The sequence below is a fragment of the Ursus americanus genome, chromosome 2 (assembly GCF_024610735.1).
Source record: "Ursus americanus isolate L20-20 chromosome 2, mUrsAme1.1.p, whole genome shotgun sequence".
NCBI lineage: Eukaryota > Metazoa > Chordata > Mammalia > Carnivora > Ursidae > Ursus > Ursus americanus.
In genome coordinates this window covers 36681355-36709240 of record NC_142128.1, presented here as the reverse complement: position 1 = coordinate 36709240, position 27886 = coordinate 36681355, and the positions used below count along the sequence as shown (strand labels likewise).

The window sequence follows — 27886 nt, the reverse complement described above, 5'->3', positions numbered from 1 at the left end:
ATAAAATCTTTAGAAAATATATATGTATATATATAAACCTTGAGGAGAAACTGGGGAAGATACCCATGAAGCTGCACAGGGTCTTGGGATAAGACAGAATTCTAGGGGCGCCTGGGTAGCGCAGTCGTTAAGCGTCTGCCTTCGGCCCAGGGCGTGATCCTGGCGTTCTGGGATCGAGTCCCACATCGGGCTCCTCGGCTGGGAGCCTGCTTCTTCCTCTCCCTCTCCCCTGCTGTGTTCCCTCTCTCGCTGGCTGTCTCTCTGTCACGTAAATAAATAAAATCTTTAAAAAAAAAAAAAAGTTCTAGAACACACGCACACAGCCATACACATTGTATGGGAGCGGTGTGCGTGCCGATGCTGTATACATGTCTGAATTGTGTTGACAGGTCTGTTAACGTATAATGTATATACCATAAAACTTTGTCCTCTTAAGTGTATAATTCAGTGATTTTTAGTAAATTTATGAATTATGCAGTGATCACCGCTGTCCAGTTCTCGAACATTTCCACCCTCCCAGTAGGGTCCTTTATGCCCATTTATAGTTGATCCCTCTTTCTAGGCCCAGCCCCTACATTATTCTACTTTCTGGATGGATTTGGCTTTTCTGGATGTTTTATATAAATGGAGTCATATGATATGTGGCTTTTTGTATCCAGCTGAGCTCACTTAGCTGAATTCTGTAGTTTTTTTACATAAGGTGGTCATATATCACTAAAATAAATTAGGGAGAAGGAACGGAGGCAGCGGGGCATGGGGTGGTATGGGAATTGGGCAGGAAGGTTCTGGCTCGTGGACTGTGTCAGAAGGTGAAGGCCACACCATGGTGTTTGCTCTTGGCTGTGTGTGCGCTTGCTTGTCAGGTGCTTTGATGGCAAGGAGCCGAAGCGCTTTTGTGTCACTTCTGGGAGAAAGTCTCCTGAAAGAAGGAGGGGGCCGTTGGAGCCCCGCCCCCAGTCCCATTCATCAGATGGTTCCATCCCTGCGCGGACACACCCCTGGTCGGGCTACCCAGCAGGTGCATGTGGTCTTGCCCGCCCTCCTGTGAATGGGGCAAAGCCACTCCCCAAAGAAAGGAGGGGGCTGGATGGGCAGAAGGGTTTGGACAGACAAGTGGGTGCCTCCACCCTGTGGTCGCTTGTGGGGACGGTTGCACCCTCACTTTGATGACCTCTGTTCCTAGTGCAGCCCCTTGGCTGGCATTTTGGCTGCAAAACAGATCTTTTTGCATTTGTAGATGTGCTGAGTCAGGCCCTAGTGCAGCCCCTTGGCTGGCATTTTGGCTGCAAAACAGATCTTTTTGCATTTGTAGATGTGCTGAGTCAGGCCAACGGTTTGTTTTCCAGACTCCCAGTGAGGTCAGTTGTCCTGGGGGCACGCTTGGCTTATAAACCAGTCTGAAGTGCCACATAGGGGCACCCCCTTTCCTCCCTTAGAGCATCAGGGGCCCACATTCCAGCTTGTCAGCATGTGGCATGGTGGTCATGGCGGAGGTGGTGGCAGGTGCAGTGGGTGTGGTGGGCGGCCACACGGGCCTGTCTGGTGTGGATTTATCCCAGGACTCCTTCCTCATCTTTGCCTTCTCTGATCATCACCTCAGCTAATGTGTTCTCAAAATCAGCTCACTACTTTTATGCATTTTTTGGGGGGATAGAATACACATAACATAAAATTTACCATTATGACATTTAGCACAATCTCATATATGTATCTCTGTGCAATTCTGGAACATTTTCATCACCTTGAAAGGAGACTCTGCACTCGTTAAGTGGTCACTCCAATTCTTCCCTCTGTTACATGTATTTTTTAAAATTAAAATTTTTTTTTTTAAGAGAGGGAAAGAGTGCGATCAGGGGAGGGGCAGAGGAAGAGGGAGAGATAATCCCAAGCCAACTTCCCGCTTAGCGCTCAGCACAGACCCCAACGTGGGGCTCCATCCCACGACCCTGAGATCATGACCTGAGCCGAAATCAAGAGTCAGACGCTCAACCCACTGCACCACCCAGGCGCCCCTATTACATGTATTTCTATTTTCTCTCTCTCTTTTTTTTTTTAAAGTAAGCTCTACTCAGGGCTTGAACTCACAACCCTGAGATCAGGAGTCACATGCTCTACTGACTCAGCCAGCGAGGCACCCTGTTACATGTATTTTTAAATGGGAACTTTATCAGTTATTACTGTCGTTGGGTAACTGCTAAGCCTTGCAGTAGATAGAAGGTCCCAGAAATTCTTACGTCATGTCCCTGTGCTGCTGCCTGCCGGAGGTGTTGAAGCAGACATTGGCAGATGTTAGAGGCCCGACAGATACTCAGGCACCAAACCCAGACTTTTCCTCAACCAGGTCTTCTCGGCCTCAGTGCTGTTGACCGTCGGGGTCCGGGTCCTTCTCTGCAGTGAGGGCTGTCCTGTGCCCTGTGGGATGTCGAGCAGGATCCTGGTCTCTGCCTGCTGGGTGTCAGGAGCGCCCCTACTGCAGCTGTGACAACCAGGGATGCCTCCCGACATGGCCAGGTGTCCCCTTGGCCACCAGCATCATGCCAGCCTCCCTTCTTTAGCCATTTTCCCCAGACTTGCCTATTTAAAGATTAAAATGGGGGTGCTTGGGTGGCGCAGTCGTTAAGTGTCTGCCTTCGGCTCAGGGCGTGATCCCGGTGTTCTGAGATCGAGCCCCACATCAGGCTCCTCTGCTGGGAGCCTGCTTCTTCCTCTCCCACTCCCCCTGCTTGTGTTCCCTCTCTCGCTGGCTGTCTCTCTGTCAAATAAATAAATAAAATCTTTTAAAAAAAAAGATTAAAATGTACAAATTATACAGAATTTGTAAGGCACCCCCCCACCCCCAGTTCAGTCTGCTTCTCCAGAGGCAACCACTTCTGACCATTTAGGGTCTGTATTCCAGACTTCTTTCCCATGTGCATTTGTTTGTTTGTTTGTTGTAAAGATGTGGTCGTGCCGTATAAATATTACTCTGTAGTATGTTTTTTAAAACATTTTATTGAGAGAGAATTCACATACCGCATAATTTGCCCTTTTAAAAGTGTACAGTTCAGTGATATTTACCAGATAGATGGCCCTTGACTTAAGATGGTTTGACTTTGATTTTTTTAACTTTACAATGGCACAAAAGTGATACACATTCAGTAGAAACCATACTTCGAATTTTGAATTGCATCTTCCGCTGGGCTAGCGATCTATAGCACCGTCCTGTGTGGGGGTGCCTGGTGGCAGGAGCCGTAGCTCCCAGCCAGCCACTCGGTCACAAGGGTAAACGACCAACACACTGACCACCGCTCTGTTTTTCTCTTTCAGTGCAGTATTCGGTGTGTTACATGAGATACTCAGCACTTCATTATGAAATAGGCTTTGTAGGATGACGTCAGTGTTCTGAGCACATTTAAGTTCTGCAAGGTGCATTACATGCATTTTCGACTCACGATATTTTCACCTTACCAGAGGCTTCTCAGCCGTAGCCTGTCGTAAGTTGAAGAAGGTCTGTATTCAGAGTTGTGCAGCCATCACCGCCATCTGACTACAGGACTGTTTTTTCACCCCCAGAAGAAACGCTGTGCCCGTCAGCGGTCCCTCCCTGTGCCTCCCCCTCAGGCCCCAGCAGCCGCCCGTCTACTTTCTGTCGTTTTGGATTTGCCTGTTCTGGATGTTTCACATAAACAGAATCATACAGTATGCGACTTTCTGTGACTGGCTTCTGTCACTGAGCACTGTGTGTTCATCCATGTCGTAGCAGGAGTCAGTACTTTGTTCCTTCCTGTGGCTCAGAATAGTCCCCTGTGTGGTTGGACCACGTTTTGTTTATCTGTCCGTCAGTGGATGGGCATTGAGGTTGTGTCCAGCTTTGTTTTGTTATGAACTATGTTGTACAGATTTTTGTGTGCAAATTTTTGTGTGGATGTATGTTTTCATTTCTCTTGGCTATGGTTTGCTTTTTAATTTAATTTAAATTATTTATTTATTGGGACGCCTGGGTGGCTCAGGTTAAGCATCTGCCTTCGCCTCAGGTCATGATCTCAGGGTCCTGGGATCGAGTCGCACATTGGGCTCCCTGCTCAGTGGGGAGTCTGCCTCTCCCTCTCCCCTCTGTCCCTATCCCCTGCTCATGCATGCACGCTGTCTTTCAAATAAATAAATAAAATATTTTAAAAATAATTTATTTTTAAAAACATTTATTTTAGAGAAAGGGGGCAGGGGGAGGAGCAGAGGGGGTGGGAGAGGGAGAGAAGCAGACTCCCTGTTGAGCGCAGGGCCCAGTGCAGAGCTGGACATCAGGACCCTGAGATCACGACCTGAACCGAAATCATGAGTCAGCCACTCAACCAACTGAGCCACCCAGCCCCACCTTCAATTTAATTTTTGAAAGACTTTTTTATAGTAGTTTCAGGTTCATAGCACAGTTAAGAGGAAGGCATGGAGATTTCCCATCCCCCCCCCCATCCCTACGCATGCATAACTTACTTTATTTACTGATCATGTTGTGGTTGTCTTGGAGATGGCTGGGTGGCTGGAGTGGCTTCTTTGCTGGTTTTCCCTACGAAAGCCCTCATGGGCTTCCATTTATTTTCATGAGAGCCACATCCCCCTCCTTTTCCGCCATTAGCCTTTTCCCTGTTTCCCGGTGTCCATCTGGCCCGGGGCTTGCAAAGACCCTTGTCTGGAAGCTCCTCTTTAGTGGGAGAGCCCGAGGTGCTGGGGTGCGAGGCTCCCAGCCGTGCTTGCGTGGGGGAAGAGTGGGGCCTGAGCTGCAGAGCCTGGTGTGGCTCCTGCCAGCATCAGCTGGCCCCGGCTCTTCCTCCTGACCTGGACGGCTGCTCTTCCCTGAGAAAAGCTGCTCTTCCTGCATTAAAAATAAATGTCTGCCTCAGACAATGGGGTGGGGGGGGAAGTCTCTGTCCTCCCCAGAGTACTTAGCTCCAGTGAGTGACTTGGGTGCAGAGGTCTGGGGAGCAGGTGTTTTAGGGGAGATGGTCCTCGCCCCTCGAGTCCCTGCACTCCCTGGTCCCTCTGGGGTGGTGTGGCTGCGGCACTGGCCAGGGAACTGGATGGCAGGAGAGGGGTGGCAGCTCCTCATGTGGAGGCTTGTCGTGGCCGGGCACTCGAGGGCGGCGTGGTGCCTGGGCCTTGGTCCCAGGGAGAGCTGGGCTCATGTGTCCCTTCATTTCCGTCACGGTCCCCTGGCCTCAACCTGGGCCGGCCAAGGGCAGGTCTTGTCTCAGGCTTTGCTGATGTTGCCCTGGGCTCTGTGGACGTGCTCACCGAGCTGAATGTTGGTGGGAGGCGCCAGCAGGCCTTCGAACAGGATCTGTGTCAGGATTTCTTTGGTTGAGCGGCAGAAACGCACCTCAGTATGACCTAAGAAAGGAAGCCTGAGGTCTGTCCGTTGTGCACCCACAAGACAGGACAGGAGGGCTGGGTCACTGCCTGCTGGTGGAGCCACCGCGCAGGCCTCCCCACACCAGTGTCTGTTACTCCAGTGCCAGCAAAACACGCCTGGCGGCTGGTGCTGAGGCCGCGCACACTGTGCAAGGGGGAAGGAAGGTGCCGCTCACTCGTGGCTTCTCAGAGCACTGGGTTTGGCGTTGAACTGCCGCCCCCAGCAGCACCGGGGATTCTATTCCGGAAACTGAAGAGACGTGCAGGGGCCCATGGGCTTCGTGCACAAAGCTCCGCTCCCCATCGGGCTCTCATCTGAACCCTCCCCTCTGGGCTCAGTTACAGCCCTGCACAGGCAGCCTGCACGGTACCCAGCGTCCATGTCACCAGGATAACCGCAGGACAGCAGTGGCAGGATGGCCCCTGTGCCCTGACTCAGGGTGGGGGGGGGCAGAAATAGGCTTGCAGAGGGGCCCCTGTCCCCAGGAGAGCTGTGGATGACCTGTATCTCCTGTCTCAGGTGATCACCTCCGCCACCTGCCATGGGTCAGCCCAGAGCAAGGCATACCTTGCGGAGAGGGGCCCTTCTCTCTTCAAGTCTGAATTTCTGCCGTACCGCCCTCTACCCTGAGGCTGCAGCGAGCGTGAGGCCTGGCTGCGTCCTGGGGGGGCCTGAACACGTCCTCTGCCTCCCCACGTGCAGCTAGTGTGCCCACGGGTTCCCAGAGTCCTGCATGCTGGGAGTCCATGCCCTTTGTCTCTCCCTGAGGCCTCCTGGCCACCTTCCTCCTCAGCTCCTGCTGCCTGACCATGCTGAGCTTTGCATGGCTGGTGCTCGCTGTGTGTTTTCTCAGCCACCGTGCGCACCAGGCACAACTTTTATCCCTGTTTTACAGACAGGGAAACTGAGGCTTGGTGGTGGAGCCAGACTGGATCCCAAAACCTGGTGCCTCCCAGTCCTGGCTCCCACTGGCAGTCTGGGGCCCACAGACTCCTTCTGGGCCTCCTCTTGCAGCCCTGCATGGGGTGTCCTCAACTGGTTGCCTCTGTCCTGTCGGTCCTGGCCTGTGGCCCCTGCTGGTGAGCAGATGTGGAAACTATGCCCAGGTAGATGTGTGTGGGGAGGAGAGCGGCCTTTGGTCAGGGAGCAGCCGGGGGCCACGGAGAAGGAACAGTGAGAGGGGGTTTCTCCTTGAGCTCAGCTGCGTACCACGTTGTGGCCACTTTCCTTTGGCCCTTGGTGTGGGCAAGCCAGGCACTTTGTTTACAAGGCTGAACACCGGTCACCCAGGGCTCAGACAGACGCCGTCCATTGGTGTGCGCGGCAGCCTGCAGGGGGAGAGCCCCATGTCCCTTAGCAGGCGAATGGGTGAGCGGGGTCTGGCTGTGCCGTGGAGTGTAGTACTCGGCCCAGGGAGTAAGCACTGACAGGCACAGTGTGGGCGAACCTCGAAAACGTGGTGCTCGGTGAACAAGCCAGACAGGAAAGATATGTGCTGTGAGGTCCCCCGTCCATGAAACGTGCAGACCAGGCAAAGCCGTGGACGCCAAGTTGAGTTGGGCTTACCTGGTGGGGAGGGTGCGTGCTCGTGGGGACAGGGTTTCTGTTGGGGCGATGGGAGTGCTCTGGAAATGGATGGTGGTGGTGAACGTGGCTTTACAGATGAACTTAGTGCCATTGAGTTACACAATTTTGCCATTTTAATCGTTTTTATCTATTTTGCCAAAAGGGGAAAACATGGTGCAGCCAGCTGTCTGTCTTCCCTCGCCATTTTGTCTGTCTTCGTGAGCTCTGCCTCCACGCCATCCTGCTCACGGCACCTCCTCCGTCCAGCTCAGTCTGACTGTTCTTGCCTCCTTTTCTCCTCAGTTGAACTTTGACCTGGACCGGGGCGTGTTTCCAGTGGTCATCCAGGCGGTGGTGGATGAAGGAGACGGTGAGCAGCCTTTCCTCATCCGTCTCACTTCAGGGCTGTGGGCTCTCCTCACCTCAGTCAGGAGGGAGGAGTTTATTCCAGAAGTGATGAAAGACACTGGCTCAGACCACTTAGCACATTTAGGGCCATGGGGTTCAATCCCTGAGCTGTCTATCTTGGGGCTGGGCTGTGGGGCCACCTCTTCAGCTCCTTCTCCCAACTCAGGAATTGCCAGCTGCCTGGCTCCCACTGCGGTAACAGCAGCTGGCCAGGCCTCGGGTTCTGGGGTCCACACTGAGCGGGATGACCAGAGAGAAGGCACAGAGCAGGGTGGGCCCATGCTGTGGGCTGTCTGCACGTCAGGCCATGCTGATTGGCTAGCTGACCGGCCCCCTCTCCTTCTGCTGGTCTTGCTGGGTCTCTCCCTTGCCACTACTGTGGGCTGCGGTCCCCCAGCCTAGAGCATGGGAGTCCCCCCACCCCCGGCCGAGTCCTGGCTTCTCAGCCCTGTCGGAATATCCGTGCAGAGCCAGCAGGGGGCACTTAGAGGCAGCTTTGGAGGACGGATGGCCAGTGGGAGCAGCAGGCCCTCCCCCAGGCAGAGGAAGGCAAGGTGGGGACTATCCTCCCGTGGGTGTTGGGCTCTCCAGCTGAGAGCATAGGAAAGCACCAGCTAAGAAGAAGTTCAGGGGAGGGGCAGGGGAGGGGTTGAGGCCAGCTCTGACTGCTCCCTCTTCTCTCTCCCTGGCAGTTGTGGAAGTGACTGGCCATGCCCATGTGCTGTTGGCCGCCTTTGAAAAGGTAAGTACCATCCTGCCCCTTACTGTGCCTATGACCAGGGAGCGTGGGTAGGGGAATGGTGTTTTGAGACTAGAAGTCTGAACTTGGGGTCTGGGTTCGGCCAGATGGGCTTACTGCCAGAGGCTCAGGGCAGGTGGGAGGCTCTCCAGTTACTCTGGGCTCCAGGAGGCCGGGCCTTGAGACAGCATCACCTTTGGAAGGGTTTTCAAAGGGCATCTGGTGTGTGGTGAGGGGGCCTGTTCTAGGGAGGCCGGCGCTTTGGATCTTCCTACAACCTGCCAGCACAGGGCCTGGACACCCATGTGGTGGGCTGTCATCACAGACCAGCTTTTCTCTGGGATGTGGAGGGATCATCCAGGTTGTCACCTCTCAGGACCCCTGCCTTTTCTACCAGGCCCATTGGAACCTCTCAGCCTGGCCTGGTCCTCCATTCATGCTCTGCCCTGCCTCCAGGTGGCTGTGTCACCCTGGTCCCACAGGCCGGCATTGACCTCACTCCCCACTGGGACCTTTCAGGTTTGTGGGGCAGACGTTTGTGGTACTTACTCCTCTGATGTCTGTGAGGACAACTGGACCCCCTGTTTGTGGTGTCCTTGGTATGCAATAAACGCTCAGTGAGCACTGTTTGCGTTGATGAGGGTGTGCCACTTGTCTAGCATGGCCCTAGACCCTCTCTGGTGGCAGAAAGAAGACATCCTGGCCTTCCTGGAGTCCCTGAGTTGGGGGTGTCTCACATACAAGGAGGCCATTAATGTGCAAGGATTCACTTAATATTACCTCCAGCCTGATGTGTATTTGAACTTAAATGTCTGCCCCTTCCACGCAGACCCGAGTCCCAGGTGTTCATGTTTTTGGCCGTGTCACGTAGGGTGCAGTGGGGAGAGAATAGTCAGCCTCACCATCGTCTCTGTGTTAGGATGTCGTGGGCCCTAGGGACTGTCCCAGTTGCCAGTCACTGCTGTTCATAGGGGCTGGGCAGTTGTGTGTGTGTTCACGCAGGAAGCAAGTGCCTGGCTGTGTTGGGAACGGATGTTTGCTTACAAAGACCCTTGCTGGATGTAGCGGGGTACGTCCCCTGTTGGAGAATGTCATACTGCTCATGACAGGGTGCTTTGATATGTCGTGCACTCCGCAGTTGTGGAGTGTTTCTGGCACCAGCCTGGGGCCTGGGTGGACAAGGATCAGGGACCCCCATGAGGAAACCAGGCTCGGGCTGCTGCTTCTGGACTTTTCACCACACGTGGGCGTCCTGCTGACCCCCAGCAGCTTCCTCAGCCCGGTGTGTGTCTGCAGCCTTGAGAGTGTTGAGGGCAGGGCCCAGCTCCTTCCTGTGATCCGGGTCTTTCCACACTCCCCGGGGAGTTAGGACAGCTGGGCCCAAGGCCCCTGTGGCCCATTTGTCCTGTGTTCCCCCTGGCCCCTGGTGCTGTGGTGGCACGGAGTGCCCAGGGCAGAGGGTGGGCCTCTCCCTTGTCAGTTGCGCTGGCCAAGCCTGGCCTTGTCGGGAGAGGTGGTAACTGTTTACCGTGTGCTTCTCTGGTGACGTGGGTGGGCCGTTGATGGCAAACTTCCTCTGCGTTTCCAGTTTAGAGCCCAGTGAGAAACTGCTTTCTTCTTGGAAACCATCATACTGAAAATGCCACGTGCTGGTCTCAGTTGATTCCAAGGGCTAACTGGCGTTGTCACAAGATCTCAGATCTCATACCTTCATTAACCTCAAACTCTGGGCGTTGTGTCTCTCCAGGTGCCACCAAACACGTTTACCCTCTTTAGTTCTTAGAGTTTTGAGGACTTTGGGCTTTCCCGTATACATGTGCACACGCACGTTTGTCTTCTCTACCAAGCCAAGCCCTTTTGGGGTAGAAGTGGGCTGTGTGAGTTCTTGCCATCCAGGTGCTGCTGCTTGCTGTCGGGGGCTCTGGTCCGTTGTCAGAACCTGCCCGATGGTCGTAAACCTGAGTGTGCTTGAGCACTGTCCAGAGAGTTGGGCGGACCAGGAGGCGGTCCTCCAGGTGGTTTCGAGGCCCAGTCAGAGGGCCACATTTGGAGAGACCTGGCCGGGCTCCTGCCTTCAGCTACGGATGTGGAACGGCCAAGGAAGGGCTTTCAGCTTGCCAGGTGGGAGTGCTGAGTGGTACCAGCTTGACTGAGTTAACCTCTTTCTTCCCTGTAGCACGTCGATGGCAGCTTCTCTGTGAAACCTTTAAAGCAGAAGCAAATTGTAAGTCTGGTAGAAGAAACGTTGTGACCCCTTTTGAATTAAGACACACATACACAGTGTCTCACTCTCCAGAGTCATCGTCCGGGCTCTGGAAAGTCCAGATCTGCCTCCTCGGGTGCATTCGTGCACACACCATGTCCCAGTGTTGACTCATAGCCCCAAGTCTTGTCCGGCTTGATAAGGAGGGTTTGCGTCCATGGGGCTGTGTGGTAAATGGAGCAGCTCAGACCACCTCTGAACGTGGTCAGTGTGAGATCTGACTTTGGTCACTCTTGTGTGGCTGGTGACAGGTGGGTCCAAAGTGGTTTTTCCCTGGGGAGGGGAATGGTAAGCTGGGCAGAGGGTATGGTTGCCTGGCCCGTATAGAGGTTGGCTTCATGCCCTCTGGTGGGCAGAACCACCGGACCCCCCGCCCTACCGCCCGTGCTCCTGGGTGGGCTGGGCAGGTAGCAGGTTCTCTGCCCTTCTCCTGGCACTGGGCCCACTCCCTGAGGAGCAGGTGGACAGAATTTCAAACCACACCTGCTCTGGGACCCAAGCCTGACCCCAGGCAAGTGGTGTTGGGCCAGGTGGGTGCAGCGGAGCCCTGGAGTGGGGGCTGGCAAGTGCCCAGATCCCTCTCTCGTCTCCAGGTGGACCGGGTCAGCTACCTGCTGCAGGAGATCTACGGCATCGAGAACAAGAACAACCAGGAGACAAAGGTATGCGCTTGTGGTGACATCTGCTGGGGCTGCAGGAGGAGCTCACTCCTCAGCTTCCCTTCCACAGACACGGAAGCAGGTTCCTGGAGGGGCTTGCCAGGTCCCCCAGCCCTGACCGTGGCCCCGTGGGCGGGTGTTAGATGAGCTAGTCCCCCTTGTGCCTTCCTTCCCTGGGAGGCCCCGGGACCCCAGACTCCATTTTTCCTTTATTTTTTAAAGGAGTTAATAGAGAGGGGCACCTGGCTGGCTGGGTCAGTAAGCACGCAGCTCTTGATCTCAGGGTTGTAGGTTCGAGCCCCCTGTTGGGTGTAGAGATGACTTAATAATAACAGTAACATATGAATAAATAGAACCATTAACAGAGTCTGTGGGGCATTTTGTTCTTTTTCCAGCAAATTCCCTGACTTGTTAACATCATTGGGTCACCAGCCGTCAGGTGGGCAGGGACAGCCTAGTGTGTGGGGCCCTTTCCCACCTGCTCAGGGTGAGCCCATGCTGCCCCCGCCAGCTGGCCCGCCCCCCTGCCTTGAGCCCTCTGTGTACCTGTAGCCGGAGTGTGTGGCTGATAGAGCTGTGGTCTGGCGAGGCCAGGAAAGGGTGGCAGAGAATCAGCCTGTACTTTTGTCATCGTTTGAAAGGCGTGAGTGGAGCTGCCATCTCTTTTTAAACGTTTCTGGAAGTCTTACACGCGAGCTTCTGGGACGGCTGGGACTGGCTAAAAGCCGAAAGTGAGGGCAGTTTGGTCAGGCCCTTCGCCTGGTGCTCTCTGCGTGCTTCATGTGTCAACACCACAGGGGGGCCGACTGCCCCTAAATGTCCTGGGAGTGTGTGTTTTCACCTGACCGCCGTCTGTCGGGTCTGTACCGTGCCCTGAGTTCACAGATAGCGCACAAGCGGCGTAGCTGGTCGGAAATGGGGCAAGGCTGGGTTCCAGTCAAACCCGATTTAGGGAAACAGGTGGTGGGGCCATCGTTCGCTGTTTTACCGTGTAGCTGACTCTTGATCCAGACACTGATTTTGATGAGACAAGTTAAACTTGTCTGATGTTTTCAGTTTCAACCCAGTAAGCAGGTGCCCTCTGCAAGACTTGCTCCATACTGTTGGGTCTTTTCCACGTTTTCTCTGTGGTTCGCAGGAGTAGAATGAGAACCTGGTTTCTTGGTTTGGTGTGTGTTGGAGGCAGGGCGCAGATTCTCATCTCTGTCCTTGGGCGCGCACCGGGCTGGGTCAGCTCTGGGCCATGTCTCCGGAGGAGTCCTGCTCCACCGTGACCTTCCTCTGCCCTCTTGGGCTTCCCTTTTGCCACAGCAGCCCCCAGGGGAAGTAGTGGACAGCCGGTGGGGTGGACGGGGAAGGGAACACCTCCCTGCCCCAGACCCCATCCTGGCCCCCGCTTGTGGCCCTTGGGATCCCGCCGACACTCGGCCCCTCGGTGTCCCTACAGCCCTCAGACGAGGAGAACAGCGACAACAGCAACGAGTGTGTGGTGTGCCTGTCAGACCTGCGGGACACGCTGATCCTGCCGTGCCGGCACCTGTGCCTGTGTAACTCGTGTGCGGACACGCTGCGCTACCAGGCCAGCAACTGCCCCATCTGCCGGCTGCGTGAGTGGGGCCGGGCTGGGGGGCTGGGGCTGTCGGCTGCCCACCCTGGGCACAGCGAGTGGGACGCGGGACTTGGCACAGGTGGTTGGGACCCACGGTGACCACGCTGGCGCGTGTGTGTGGCTCACATCCTCCGAAATTTAACTCTGGAGTTAACGGCTGGGAAGGACGTGCCAGGGCAGGTGCTTGCAGTGAAGTTGGAGCCGGACAGACAGACATTGGCCAGCGAATCAAGTCTTTAAGTATTAACGTGGAAAATATCCCGGGGAGGTGGAAAGTGACTGAGGGATATGTTTCCTGGAGCACTCCAGACATTTTCTCAATGTTAATTCTGAATCAAGTGTTTGTCTTCCAGTGGAGGGAATCTGAACATTCTCAGGGCAGAAAATCCCACTGGATCAAATGAGAATCATGCTGGCGGGTGGGTCCCGGCAGCGAGGGAGCCCAGGGTGTGGGTGACGAGAGAGCCTGCCCTGGGCGCTGTGGGTTTTCATTTAGTAGGGAGAGGATGGCTTTTTGGAGAAAGCCTTCCTGCCCTTTCACACCCCAGTGCGCTGGTCAGCCTCCTTGGGGCCACCCGGGGGTACTTGTGCCTCACCCTGCATCCCTGAGCCAGCACGCAGTTGTGTCACCCCAGCTGCCATGCCTGTCTTGTCACTGTCTTGGGGTTCACAGCTAGTAAGGGGCAGGGGTGGGTCTAAACTGGTTGTCCCCCAGGATAGACAGGTGTGTGCAGGGGCCACAGGGAGGCCAAGCGTGTGGAAGTGGAGGATGAGGCCATGGGGTCTGGTCCAGAGCCCAGCCCTGATGAGACCTCAGGGGTTGGTGGGGGAGGCTGCAGGGGGCCGGTGTGCTGGCCCTGGAAGGTCAGGCAGCAGGGCCAGTAGCCTCTCCTGTGTGAGGAACAGGGTAGGAGCAAGGGAGCAGAAGCTGAACTCCAGCCTCCCCCACTGGCCCTCTCCTGGGCATTCTCGGCTGCGGCATAGTGTGGAGGCCCAGGGGCCCAGATGGGCTGGGTGAGCTGGGCTGGGGCCCTTGTCTCTGAGGCCTGCAGCCTGGGGCAGCCGCCATCAGCACTGGGGACATGGGTGCCCCTGGCAGGTGCCAGTATAGTGTGCAGCTGTTCACCACGTGCTCGACCTGCACTTTTCATTGACGTTACACTCGTTAGGGGAACTGCTGGTCCAGAAAGACCAGTAGCCTGCATTCTAATTTATTTTCCCAATTCTTGCGGCTGCTGGTTTTCCAGTATAGAGATTGTGCCATCAGGGGTGTTCACATACGTCTGTGTGCCTGTCCTTGGTATGACTTCCGGGAAGAGACTGGCCAGTGTCCAGGACGCGCTGTGTGCTTTTAGGTGGTCGCCAGGTGTGACACAGACACACTGTCGCATGTATAGTCCAGGGTTCGGCGTGTGGGAGGCTGGTGGCGCCCTGCCTACTGCCCCGGAAGCTCCGCCTGAACCGAGGTCGTGCACTCCTGGCCTCATCTGTGTCCCTTCTGGGGCTGTTCTGTTGGGACTCTGTTTTGCCTCCAATTGGGAAATGCGGCTTGTTCTAGGACCGCTGTGGGGTGGGTGGGTGGCCCGTGTCCCTGGAGCTCGGAGGGCCTCAGTGGTGCTGGAACCGGCTTCGACTTGCCTGATGTGAGCCCTTCCCTCTGCCACAGCCTTCCGGGCCCTTCTGCAGATCCGGGCAGTGAGGAAGAAGCCGGGAGCCCTGTCCCCCGTCTCCTTCAGCCCTGTTCTGGCCCAGAGCATGGACCATGATGAACATTCAGTAAGTGCCTTCTTTTTCTTTGTTGGTGTGGGGCAGAGAGAAGAGGGGGTCTTGGAGGAAGCCCCTGCCCACTTGCAGAGCCCACCAGGTGTCCAGATGCCCTCAGGACTTACCTTCATGTTAGAACAGCTTCAGGTTTCCGGTGGGGCCGTGTCGTGAGGCCCTGGTTGGATGGCTGGAAGGAAGGAGAGTGCCAGACTGTCTGCCTCTTTCTGGCTGTTGGCTCTCTGGGCCTCCGCCCTCATCTGCTTAGCGGGCCAGCCCTGGTCCCCACAGGTGGCGGTGAGGTTGAAGAGGGTCCCAAGAGTGTTGTTTTCGCCGAGAGCAAGGGCGATCTGACGGCACGCAACCCTGCCTTGAGTTTGAGTGTCCGTCACCATCATTCTACCAGCCAGACAGCCAGGGCCACTGTGTGCATCCTAGGAGGTGAGGTCTTGCCCAGTGGGCGACTGCAACTGTCCCTGCACGTTCTCTACCCACCTGGAGGTGGTGCCCAGCCTGGACACAGGGGCGCCTTGGCAGCCATCCACCTTGCTTGCTTCCTGGGAAACCAGGAGGTAGAGCTTGCAGGCATATGAGGGAAGATGGACTCAGGCTTCGGTGAGAGAGATGGCTCTCTGGCTCAAAGGATAGGCAGAGACGAAGAGACCCAGAAAGATTGGCAGAGACAGACATGGAGAGAGATGGGCAGAGACACAGAGTCACAGAAACATGGAGAGAGACACAGATGGGGATGAGGGTAGAAAAGCGGGTACTGAGACATTGGAAGAGAGACACGACGAGACAGGGATGGGGCAGGAGAGACAGGCAGGGGCAGGCCCAGGTCTTGAGCTCCCACGCCCCAGCTGGCCCCAGCAGTTGTCAGTCAGTGGGTCCGTTGTTGTGGCTCAGTGATTCTTAGAGGAAGAGGACCCAAACCCTGTGGTTCGAGAACCCACAGCATCGGCTTGCCCTGGGCCAATGGGTGTCATGTGTTTGGCCTCTGCAGTAATTCTGAATATTGGGCTGTTGTTTAAAAGTCTGGACATTTTCCTTAAGACTCAGATTTCTGGCAGATTTGAAGCTGTGGTCTCGCAGCTGGAGCAGATGCGTGGTTGCCTCGGAGGTGGGGTCCCCATCACCCCCACTCTTCCTGGGCCAACCAGGCTGTGTGTTTGCCTGCTGGGCCCCTTTGGCATCAAGGCTTACTACTTCTGAAACAGCCCTCCGGTGAATTTAATGTTGGGCTTGACCTAGGAACACCGCATATTTTCTCCAGCAATGCAGTTTTAGTAGAGAGAGGAGTAGCCCTGAGGTGTGATTTGTTCCTGGGATTGGAGTCATTGTTCCGAGGGATGGGGGCTCAGGGATGGATGATGTGTTTTCTTGTTGCTTGTCTGTGCCCCTCCCAGGCTCTGCTGTGGAGTCTGAGCGTCCGGTCTGACCTTCCCACGTTTGCCCCTCTTATCCTAAGAGAGCCGCTCACACTACTGAGCAGACTGGGGTTTGGGTTGTAAGCTTCACATGCTCCAGAAGGCCTTTGCCTTCCCCTCCAGAGGGTTGAGATAGCCAAAAAAATGGGCTCCTGTTCTCTGTGACATTCCCTGTATGAGCAATTTCCACACAGTGCCACAGAGAACCCACATTTTTTTTCAGCGAGACCGTTAAAATATTGAGGAGTGGGGGTGATTTGGGGCTGATTCTTCTCCCTAGCTTCCTTTAGCAATTGGACATTGGTGATAAGTTTATGAGGCAGTGCTGAGCCTCGTAGAGGTATGGGTTGGCGTGTCCCTTTCCCGTGCCCAGCTGGGCCCACTTGTGGGGAGCGCCTGGCCAACCTCATGCCCGTGCTGGCCAGGACCTGCTTCTCGGGGTGACCCAGACCGTGGGTGGGCAGTGGGACAGGGACGGGCTCTAGCAGCGGCAGATCTCCTGGGAGTTGTGTAGATGTCCAGGCCCAGGCCCCTGCCGAATCTGCACTTGGCCGGGTCCCCAGACTTCACGTGCAGGTTAAGTTTGCCAAGCACAGGCTCACGGCACACCTAGAAGCCAGTAAACCTGAGAAACCCCCAGCCCGCCAGCTCCAGCGCCGTTTGGGGGGTGGCAGTTGTAAAACGTATGATTTTTATCTTGACAGTGTCCCTTTAAAAAATCAAAGGCGCACCCCGCCTCACTGGCCAGCAAGAAACCTAAAAGGGAAACAGTAAGTGTGTTTGGCCCTATGGCCACATCTTTGCCCTGCACCCTAATGATTCAACCAATGACGAGTGTGGGAAGTCATTTTCACCCCAGGCTAACGTGTTTGGTTAATTTAATCTGTCAAATCCACTCTCCCCAGTCCCGGCGTCCCTGCCCAGGAAGGGAGTTTTGTGGAACAAGCAAAGCTCAAGGTCTGTCGGCAAAAAGCCAGTGTCTCGGATCCCTGCTGCCAGGCGGCAACAGCGCCGGCCTCGGGCCGCCCCTTCTCGCCAGCTCTGCTTCTGCCCGTGGTCCCCAATGGCCTCGTTTCCCTTTTTTTTCTTGCTGGCAGTGGAATGAAGTTGGAGGTGGAACTCACTTTCTGCTAGTTTTTGCAAACCGTCTTCCTCGCACTTGCTTGTCGTCCCGTGTCCCCCGCGCTCTCCCCCTGGGATGTTAGCTCTTTGGGCCAAGGGCTTGGTTTTCTGGCATTTTCCCTGCATCTCGGGGCAGGCAGGAGCCTCTGCCTGTAGCTTCTACTGATCCCCGTGGCCCCTTGGCTGAACTCAGGTGGAAGTCCCTGGGGGCCCAACCCAGAGCCTGAGGTTTTTCCTGTTAGCAGGGTGAGGAGGTTCACAGTAATTACTGACCTTTAAGTTGGAGGCAGGTTGGGAGCAAACGCAGGGCGCCACGGGCCCAGGTGACCAGGGGACTCACGAGGTGCTCGCTGAGGGCAGGGAACCCCTACCCTGGCCCTTCTGCGTTCCCCTGGTCCCCAGGGTTATCCCGTCGCCGCCCCGAAAGGCAGCTCTCCCTTCCTCCCAACACAGCGGGCAGGCGGGCGGGGGCTTCACACTGGGAGCATTGCTGGGTGTTTGCCCTTTGTCTGGTGTAGTGAGAGCGAGGCAGGTGGCTGTCCTCACCTGCACAGCGGCCTGGGGGCCTAACATCTCCCAGCACCTGGGCATCTCCCCACCTTAACCCTAAATCAAGATTCAGTCTGTTGATTTGCTCTGCTCCCAGCAAGGGTGAAGACTGGTTCTGAACCAGGGATGCCCATTAGAACCACCTGGAACGCGAGTCATCTCCATCGGGCGCGTGTTCCAGGCTCACAGAGTTGGGCCAGATGCCTGTGTCGGGCAAACTCCCTGCGGGGTCAGGCCCTCCCTGATCTAGAACATACGTGGCTCCACTGGCCTCCCCCGCCTTTGGCATGGCTTTGCTCTCCACCTGCTCCTGAGCCTCCTTTCTCTCTCTGACCCCTCACTCTCCACCCTTGCCAGGCAGGAACAGAAAGCCAGGTAGGGGCTTGCCGAGACCAGGGGTGGGGAGGCTCTTCTAGGTGCCCTCTCTTCCTTCTTCTGGGGCACAGAGCGGGCTGTTCGGGCATCCCAGGCTGCATGCTGCGGCCGATGACCAAGGGAGCCCTGGGGGGGTGTCTGATGCTGCTGTGGCGTTCTTGGCGCCCCTCTGAGGGAGGGGGATTTAGGTCCCTGGAAGGTGGAGTGGACAAGAGATGGTCAGAAGGCAGGTTCTGGGGAGTAGAATGTCCCTGGGGCACAAGGCCGGCATCTAGGGCTTTGTGGCCCAGGGCAGTGGGCAGGGAGTGGGGCCAGCCCGTCCCTCACCCGCTCTTATCCCCACAGAGCTCTGACAGCATCCCACCTGGCTATGAGCCCATCTCCCTGCTTGAGGCACTCAACGGCCTTCGGGCCATCTCTCCAGCCATCCCTTCAGCCCCCCTTTACGAAGAGATCACCTACTCAGGCGTCTCAGATGGCCTGTCCCAGGCCAGTTGTCCACTTGCTGGTATTGATCGAATCCTGGAAAGCAGCCACCAGAAGGGCAAGCCGAGGAGCAAATCCCCTGACAGGTGAGGCTGGTGCTAGGATTCCCTTTGGAGGATGGTACGTGGGAACCCATCCACCTGCTGTCTGGCAGGGGTCGGGAAGCACGCGGTATCACGTAAGAAGTGCAAAGCAGGGGGGTGTCTGCGTGGCTCAGTTAGTTCATCGTCTGACTTCGGCTCAGGTTGCAATCTGGGGATCCTGGGATTGGGCTCCAAGTGGGGAGTCGGCTTGAGATTCTCTCTCCCTCTGCCCCTCCTCCTGTTCACCTGCATGCTCTCTCTCACTCTAAATAAATAAATAAAATGTTAAAAAAAAAAAAAAAGCGCAAAGCAGGTGTATTTGTGGCTTTAGTTTTAGACCAATTTGTTGCCTGATCCGCCAGAATGACTCACAGAACCAGTAGCGAGTTAGGTTATGGCCAAGGTTGGTTACAGCAAAGGAGACAGAACAAAGCAGCTGGAAAGATGCCCTGGTGGAGGCCACAGGTGCCCAGCGTCCCTCCCTGTCCCAGGCCACACAGGACACAGTGGGAGCCCCTTGAGTCTCAGGGTCCCGGGACTTTCTGGGGGCTGTCACATGGGCACATCCTGCTGGGCGAGCAGCCATGGCACCAAACCCTGGCCGTCCCGAAACCGGGCACATGTGGTCGCCCTTGTCATGCGCAAGAAGCAAAGTCCATCACGCTTCCCCTGGACACACGCGAGTCACAGTCTCTTCCTCACGCGTGCTGTTTTTTTGTTTGTTTGTTTGTTTGTTTTGAAAGATTTTATTTATTTGACAGAGAGAGAGACAGCCAGAGAGAGAGGGAACACAAGCAGGGGGAGTGGGAGAGGAAGAAGCAGGCTCCCAGTGGAGGAGCCTGATGTGGGGCTCGATCCCAGGACCCTGGGATCACGCCCTGAGCCAAAGGCAGACGCTTAACGACTGAGCCACCCAGGCGCCCCTATTTTATTTATTTTTTAATTTAAATTCAAGTTAGTTAACATGGAGTGTATTATTAGTTTTGGAGGTAGAGTTCGGTGATTCATCAGTTGCATTTAACACCCAATGCTCATTCCTTCATGCCCGTCACCCACTTACCCCATCCCCCCCTCCCCTCCAGCAGCCGAGTTTGTTCCCTGTGATTAAGAGTCTCTTATGGTTTGTCTCCCTGTCTGATTTTTTTTTTAAGATTTTATTTATTCATTTGACAGAGGCACAGCGAGAGGGAACACAAGCAGGGGGAGTGGGAGAAGAAGAAGCAGGCGTCCCGCTGAGCAGGGAGCCCGATGCAGGGCTGGATCCCAGGACCCTGGGATCATGACCTGAGCCAAAGGCAGACTCTTAATGGCTGAGCCACCCAGGCGCCCCTCCCTGTCTGAATTTATCTTATTTTATTTTTCTCTCCCTTTCCGTATGATCCTCTGTTTTGTTTCTGAATTCCACATGTGAGATCAGATGATACTGTCTTTCTCTGACAGACATACTTTGCTCAGCATAATACCTTCTAGTTCCATCATGTGTGCTGTGTTTTTAAGAAAAGTAAAGGTGGAAGTTTCATAAAACCAGCCACAGCCCTGGCGACTTGCACCCGTGGCCGGGCCACCATAGATCCAGAAAGATGCGTGGGGGTTTCTCCTGCTGCCCCCGCACCCCCGCCCCCCACTGCAGGAATTTACTGTCGTGATGCTCTCCTCCCCCTGGAAACACGGAGCCGGGATCAGGCCCGCATCTGTCCGCTGCCCAGGGCCCTCTGCTGTGTGTGCCATCTCACCCGCGGGTGGCGTTGGCTTTGGTGGGTTGGTGTTTATCATCCACATGTCCTCCACGCCTGTCTTCTCTGTCCCCAGCACCCTGCGGTCTCCATCGTCCCCCATCCACGAAGAGGATGAGGAGAAGCTGTCTCAGGACTCAGACGCCCCTCCCCCGCTGAGTGGGGCAGGGCTGGCGCTAAGCAGCTCCCCCGAGGTGAGGCCCTTCTGTCACCCTGTCCCCACTGCCTGTGTGTGGGCCTCCAGACGGGGGGCGAAGTGCGCCCGGGCCCCCCTCACCACTCGCTCCCGTGGCCACCTCCGCTGGGTTCCTCACCTGTGGGGGGCGTCCTTTTTCGGGGAGCTGTACGAGCAGTCCCGGAGTGGGGGCCGCAGCTCGCCCCGCGCCCTCCCCCGCCGTGCACAGCCTGCTCCGGCCACAGAGCTGCAGGCACACTCTCCTTGTTTCCTAGAGCTTCGTCACGGAGGAGGCGGACGAGGCGTCAGCGCTGAAGCAAGGTGAGCGCTCTGCTTGAGGAGCGCGTTCGGCCTCGCTGCCGGGAGGCCTGCGGGCGGCTCTTGCAGAGGTTCTGCAGTGCGCGGGCCGGTCCCGCTCCGGGGACTCCGGAGTTCTTACTGCAGGATCTCCCGGAGCGCAGCCGCCGGCTGACCAGCCAGCGCTTCGCAGCGGCAGTCGTGCGCGTGGCCAGCTGCTCATGCGTGTCCCGTGTGGACTGCCTGGCCGCTGCCTGGAGAGACCCAGGGTCCCTCTTGGGGCCTTAGGCTGGACCACGACTTGGCCAGGCCCCTCCTCTGCATGTCCCTGTGTCTGAGGAGCGGGCCTTGCACCTGTCTGGAGTGGAGAGTTTAGCACAGAGCAGCCTGCTGGGGCTTGAGTCCCAGCTGCCACTAACAGGCACCGGGCTCTGTGTGGGGAGTGACCCCCACCTCACCTCCCAGTGGTTGTGGGATATAATGAGGTCCCTCCCCAGCCTCCCTCTGCCGCCTGGGGAGGTGCTATCCCACCACCGTCCCAGTCATTCCTCCACGTTGGGGTGGCAGGTGGCCCACGGCCGTTTAATTGGGAAGTGACAGAGGCAGGAAGTAGCCCTGGCTGGTTGGCTCCCAGGCCTGCAGCATGGAAGAGACCCCAGAGTAACCTGCAGCCGCTCTGTTGATGTGACCCCCTCCTTGCCAGGAGGTTCCCCAGCCAGCATTGTGCTGCAGTGACCCACGTCCCTCCCAGGAGCGGCTCCCTGCCCCCAGCGTGTGGGGCCTGCCTGCAGGTGGCTGGGCGTGGCACCTTGGGTCTGGGTGTGAGTGTTGGCGCCCAGGACAGGGTACCCCGTGTGGGTGTCTTCACTTCCTGCTTCTTAGGCCTGGACTCCCCCACCTCAGGATGGGCCTGACCTTCTCCCGACATTCCTTCCTTCCTGGGCAGAGCACCTGCCCAGAACGGGTGGCTCTCTGCTGTGCCTGTCCCAGGGCCCGGGTCCCTCTTCTGCCAGAGGGGACCTCCCCCTGAGGACTCCCTGAGCAGCCCTGGGACCTGCTGTGTGAGGGGGGTGTCCACAGGCAGGCCGCACTAGCTCTCCAGGGCAGGGCATGTGGCCCAGCTCATTAAATCTATTACCTTCTTGTTTTTGTAAACAGAAGTATATAACGTTTCTATAACAAAAAACAAAAGCCCCAGGCTGGGATTGGGAGAGAAGGGTAGTAAAGAAAAAGCAAACCTTGGCCTTTCAGGTCTAGAGGGTGGAGGAGGGAGTCAGGGTGGTGTCTGGCCCGCAGTGGCTGCAGAGCCCTCAGGGAGGAAAGACAGGCTTCTGGGGCTCCTGACTAGGGACAGTGGCCACCTTCTGCCTGTGAGCCTCTGACCTGCTCTGTCCTCTGCAGGGAGCCGAGTGCCATCCATCGAGAACGTCCTGCAGGATGGCAGCCCTGAGCCCTGCAGCCATAGCCAGCCCCGCCTGCCGGCTGATATCTACCTGCCAGGTAACAGCATTTGGCAGCTGAGCTGTGGGGGGGCGGGGGGGGAGAGTATACTGTCACCGTTGGCATGGAGCTAGGGGTGTGGTCTGACTGCTCAGGGAGGGGCTGGCCTTCAGGAGCCCAGGTTTCTCTCCCTGGCTCTACCCACACTCCTTCCATAGACCCCAAAGCACAGCCAGGCCTTTGGTGCGGGGCCTATCCGTGAGGCCTCTTTGCTCCCGGAGCCCGCTCAGCATCAGGAAGGCAGGAAGGGCTATTTGTTCAAAGACATGGTCCTTCTTTCCGTCCGTTTGCTGCTTGGGGCCCGGTAGGCAGATCCAGCCCCGCTGGAATCTCCCACTCTTACTTCACCCATGGGCCCAGTGGGCCCTGTTCGGGGTGCCCCAACATTGGGGCCTCTGCCCCAGGGAACTACACACAGCCACCTGCGTGCCCGAGGCCTGGTGCTGGCTACTAGTCCTCTGCCACCTGCCTGAGGGGCTGACGAGGGCTCACGGGGCCCAGGTGAAGTGGCACATCGAAGGCCAGGCCTGGGAGGACAGGTGGGCTGCTGGGCACCTTCAAGGCCCAAGTTGCAGTGGGGGAGGGGTCTTGCTTCTCTGCCCCCCTTTTCCGGAGGACTCTGCCCCCTGCCCCCAACTCCTCTGGTCTTGGCTCCTCTGGGTCAAGATCCTCAGCTTTAAGTCCTGGGCTCCAAAGATGGGGGACAGGAGTTGGGGGCTCTCAGAGACTTGTGCTTGCTGCCTGCTGAGATACCATCCGAGGGTCCCAAATCAAGCTAAATAGCCGTGATGCTCTCAAAGTCTGGCTCCTGCCGTGTGGTTAGGAAGCACCTTTGCCCCCACCTTCCCCAGTTCTCGGTGACCTGACCTGTGCATCAGGCCTGGTTGTGATGTGCTTTGATTTAAGATGTCTTGTCCCGCCCAGCATCTGGACAAGCAGTGGCCTGTGCAGACAGAGGGTCCAGTTAGCCCAGAGGAGGGCATGGTCGCCAGGGGTAGGAAGGGCAGGTAGTAAGTGCCGTCGGCACTCGGCCTCCCCAGAGAGAAACCCGTGGGTGAAAGCCATGTTTAGGACCAGCATCCCATCGAGTAACACAGAATTCCGGTAAGTTCTTTCAAGGAACTTCAAGGATTTCCTTAAAATTACAAGCTTGGGGGGATGGGGAGAGCCTGGAGAGGGACTTCTTAGAAGCATGAGTGAAGGTTGTGTTCCTGTAGGTGAAGGGACACCTTGACCCCACCCAGCAGTGCCAGCCCCCTGCCCCACGGTGTCTGCAGGTCAGGACAGTGACACCAGGCTCTCTGGCTCTCTCACCCCCACCCCCCTCCAGGCCAGTGACGTGGGCTTCTTAAGCTCCACAGTTGGGGCGGAAGGCAAGTTGGCTGTGGAGGTGGTAGAGGATAGGCTGAAATCCATGGTGGGGGCAGCAGAAGCCAGAATCCAGCCGCGGAGCGTGGGAGCCAGCAGGCTGGGGCGATGCTGCAGCTCTGGGGCCCACGCCCCACCGGCTTGTGCGCCCTGCATGCTGCGCCCTGGGCAGCTCCGTGAGCATCCGGGGCCACCCCCACGAGCATTACCGACAGCAGGCTGGGGGCCGGGCAGGGGTCCTCACAGACATGCACGCCTTTACAAGCATATGCGTACCTGTCTTCCTTTATTCCCGAGCCGACACCTTCTATCCTGCTACTGGCTCTCGCTCGGCAGAGATGCTGAACGTCTTTCACATCGGGCTGTGTTTAAGAACGGGGACATGCACATGGGTGTCTTTGTCCTTCACAGCGGCTGCGCACCTGTCCCCTGGAGGGACAGCCACAGTGTAGTGAACCTTCGTGTCCTTAGTGTTGACAGGGGAATGATAAGGGCAAATGGTGTTGGAAAGCTAGATGCGGGCCGCCCGTGGGGTGGGGGCCCTCCCCGGGCCCCTGCCCTGTGCGTGGTTCCCCAGGCTGAGTGCCTCTGCGTTGGACTGTGGCCCAGTGCTCTGTTCTCCTTTGTTTCAGCACATGACTCTGTGTGGGCATTTTGTCCCGTGCGTCCCCCCCAGGGAATCTTGTCCTAAAGCGGTGCATTTGCTGCGGAATGTGCTGGTCCGTCTGAGTGCTTTGCTAACTGAGCTTCCATCTCTCTCCTCCTCTGCACAGCCCTGGGGCCTGACTCCTGCTCTGTTGGTATAGAGGAGTAAGCTGGTACGTGATCGCCTTCATCCGTGTTGTGGGGTGGCTCTGAGGGGCATCCGTGACAGTGCTGGAGTGAGGACCTCCCCAGCTGCCTCTCCCTCTCCCGCTCCTTCCCTGGGGGTTCCTTGCCCTTTTCTGGGCTTCTTCCACATCCACGTCTTCCCTGGGGTCCTTGATTCTGAGTCCAGAGCTCTCTAAACATCCTACACCTTTGCCCGTAAGAGGTGGTGCTGGGGCGTCTGACACTGGCTGACTTTTGGAGCCAGAGCTTTTTCTATCTGGACTAGGTGGCTCAGCTAGGCTTTTGTAGCCTTTAGGGTCCCAGGAATGGTGACTTAGCCCTTGCTGAGACCCTCCCTGTTGCTGCTGACTAACCTGTCTCCCAGCCTACCTATGGAAACTTCTGGAACACCAGCACATGCTGAAATCAATCTGTTAAGAGGCCATGTAAGGTTGACCTCTGCCCTGATTGGGAGATGCCCTCTACACAGTTGACCTTGCCAAATGATTGTTTCATGGAAGGTCGTTCCAAGAGTACTACCACCCAAACAGGTGAATGCATTTAGGACCTTCTTCCCCTTCTTCACGCGATGGTAGCGGCTCTGGGAAGTCTGGTGGTGGAGAACCCGGTGCCTTCGGCGGCCCGAGCTTTCCCAGATGTGTGTGGGGTGGAGCGCTCCAGCAGGACTCCCGCCCATCCTGGCAGTGAGGGCGCAGCAGCCCCCGCGGGGAGATGCGGCCCCAGGCTGGTGTGCGGCCTTCCTCCTGGCCAGCTGTCCTGAGCTTCGGTGTCTGTCTGCTCGTTTTGACAGCTGCTTTTATGTCCTTGCGCAAGCCTTTCTCGTTCTCCTTGAATGTTTCTTCTGACGAATCTTCACCTCTGTCGAATTAGGGCCCAACGCTTTTTATAAAGTTGGCCCTGGTCTCCATGTCAGTGGCTGTTGAGTGCTGTGATCTAGATGAAACTTCCAGAAGTAGAAAATGCACAGAGGTCAGGCTGAGCTCCAGAGAACTGTGTTTTGCCTGCGGGCTGCATAGCAGAGCTGACGCCCCGCTCAAAGCCACAGGTCCTAGGAAAACAGTTTCTCCACCTCAGGGTCTGTGTCATAGGTGACGGGGCAGACGCACTCCTTGGTTTGTGATTTGAAGGCTATCGCGTGGAGCCTGTATTCTGTAGGTGGGCGGGCGGGTGGCAGCCGTCACTCTGCAGCTCTGACGGTCTGCCGGAATCTCACTGCTGCAGGCCTGGGTCAGTGGGGGCACCCTCGGTCCAGGGACAGAGCACCTCATGGCATCAGGAGGAAAAGGCCTCTGAAGGAGGCAGGGTGGGGCTCCGGGGGCTGCTCTGAGCACAGAGATGCCCCCCAGGTCCAAGTCCACTCCCCTCTGCCTGGGCTTGACTGAGTCCCGGTCTAATTCAGTAGTGAAGGACAGCAGCTGGTCAGATCCCATGAAGCAAGGACTGGGCAAGGGAGGAGGTGAGGGAGGAGGCCCCAGGGGGCAGGAGCCCACGGCGCCCCGTTGCATTCTGTTCTGGGCATCAGCTGGTGCTGTTGCCTGGGATCTGCTCCAAGACAGGCCTTTCCTTACTCTGCTGGGGCTGGAGTTCCGGGTCTCTGTGTGGTCCTGCCACAGACACACAGTGTAAGGGGGCGTGGTGCTGCCCTCTGGGGGGGGCTCATGGTTGGTGGAAACAGAGCCTGATGGGTGAGGTGGGTGACTCGGCCACCCATGACCAGTTCTCCCTCTGCTCCTGCCTGCAGGATGGTCCACCTCCATGGAGACGCCCCACAGCCTCCGTACCACTGGCCCACCCCGGCCTGTGCTTGGTGGCCCCAGTCCTGACCCTGGGGCCCCTGAGCTGACCCCACTCTGAGAGCCTGGCCAGGCTGGCAGCATGGAGCCCTTAGCTCCCCAGACTTTGCCGAGGGGCCGCCGGATTCCAGCGTGGCCCCTGGCCTCTCCCGTCTTGCACGCTCTGCGTGGCCACTGGCTCTGAGGGGCCACACGACCCTTGATTGAAGAGCACAGTGGACTGTCTCCTCTGAAAAATTCCTTTTTCTACAGTTGATGTATTTGTAAATGGTACAAGATGAAGGACAGCAGCTTTCTGTTCTGGGCTCTGAGCTCTGAGTTCCCCCAAATGCCCCATTGGCTGAGTGCCTGGGACTGGGGGCTGACCACCCATGTGCAGCCTAGACCAGCTTCTCCCAGCACTCTAGCTGTTGGGGACTTGGCATCCCAAGAACTCAGCACAAATTCTCCGACGAAAAGTGTATTGGTGGGTGAGGTGGTATCTTCACAGATGTCATAGGGGCCTTGTTGGCCAAGGAAGAAAGGAAGTGGGGTCTGAGTCATGGTCAATGAAGGAAACAGTGCCTGTCCCCTACCCCCCATAGCCTGTGTCCTTGGCAGCCTGGCTGTTGTTACTGCTCCATGCCCTCTGCTGCTTCTTCCCCTTCCTGGTCCAGTCCTGGGGGCAGGGCTGCCTCCTACAGCTTCCCCGCAGTCCCACTCAGCTCCTGGGCAGCGGGCGTGGCCACACACGAGGCTGAGGTCTGGGGCTGACGGAGGGGCAGAGGCAGCAGTTGGTGACCGGTGGCCCCTCTCTCGGGCCTGCGCCTTCTCTGAAGCGGCTTTGTTCACATGGCAGGTCCCTGCAGGTGAAGGGCCTTCTGCGGGGCTCGTGGGGCTGCTACCCACTTGCTCCAGGGAGGGATATGAGCAGCCTTCCTCCTCCCTCTTGACCACTGAAACGTCCCTTGGTTTCTCTTTGACTTGTTCTGTCTGGGGTCCCTGTAGTGGACCTGCCTGGGGGACGCACATGGCAGATCCTATCTGAGGTGACCTCATCTTTTTTTTTTTTTTTTTTAAGCGAAACTTTCTGGGCAACAGAAAGGCAAAGGGGGCATCCAGCCCTGGTCCCCCAGCAGGGACCTTGAGCCAGGTGGTTGGGTCTGTGCAGCTCCCTGAGGTGGGAACACTTTCTTGGTCTGGGGTGGGGGTGTAGAGCGGCCCACTTCCTGAGGAGCTGCCCCAGGAAGGATGGTTCTGGAGCAGCCGGCAGCAGTCCACAGAGCCCTGTGGCCCAGCCGGCCTGTGTCTGCACAGCCCTGGCCCCTGCCCCAGCACCCTCCCCGTGGCTCGGGTGCTCAGGAGAGGAACCAGCAGTACAGAACTCGTCTTCTCTCCAGCTGACCCTGTGAGCAGAGCGCTGCCTTAGACACCGCTCTCAGCCATGCTCAGGCCAGCTTTCCCAGCCACTTGACTCCCTGCCTCTCCAGCCCTCCCCTGCCCACCCCTGCCGCCCGCCGTGTGCTCATGCCCGCGCGTATGCCAGCGCGCACACACACAGGCGCACGCAGCCTGGCTGCCTCCCTCCCTCCCCTTGCTGCTCCTGACCCGCCAACCCTGGCCTCTCGCCATTGGTATTGGTGCCAGTACTCTGTTTGAAGGCCGAGATGCAGACTGGCCTGTCTTGGACTTACATGTGCTATCATTTGATGTACTCTGATTGGCTAGTTTTTGTTCGTTTTTACTGTATATTTATAGTAATAAAATCATGCAGCAATAT

At 57.0% G+C, this 27886-nt stretch overlaps 1 protein-coding gene across 6 annotated transcripts in view; it reads left to right on the top strand.

Annotated features, from left to right (window-relative positions):
* MGRN1 (mahogunin ring finger 1) overlaps positions 1–27885 on the top strand; it is a 55457-nt gene extending 27572 nt beyond the window's left edge. Inside the window, exons 6-18 of one of the 6 annotated variants that reach the window (XM_045784265.2) lie at positions 7253–7319; positions 8050–8099; positions 10273–10320; positions 10953–11021; positions 12466–12625; positions 14294–14403; positions 16520–16585; positions 18207–18433; positions 20240–20357; positions 20614–20659; positions 22037–22135; positions 24277–24321; positions 26076–27885. In XM_045784265.2, the coding sequence (XP_045640221.1) occupies positions 7253–7319; positions 8050–8099; positions 10273–10320; positions 10953–11021; positions 12466–12625; positions 14294–14403; positions 16520–16585; positions 18207–18433; positions 20240–20357; positions 20614–20659; positions 22037–22135; positions 24277–24317 (1101 nt within the window). In that variant the 3' untranslated portion in view covers positions 24318–24321; positions 26076–27885. The remainder of the gene's footprint in view (positions 1–7252; positions 7320–8049; positions 8100–10272; positions 10321–10952; positions 11022–12465; positions 12626–14293; positions 14404–16519; positions 16586–18206; positions 18434–20239; positions 20358–20613; positions 20660–22036; positions 22136–24276; positions 24322–26075) is intronic. The other 5 variants (XM_045784266.2, XM_087870831.1, XM_045784263.2 and 2 more) reach the window with 5 other exon arrangements.
* Position 27886: the final 1 nt, after the last annotated feature.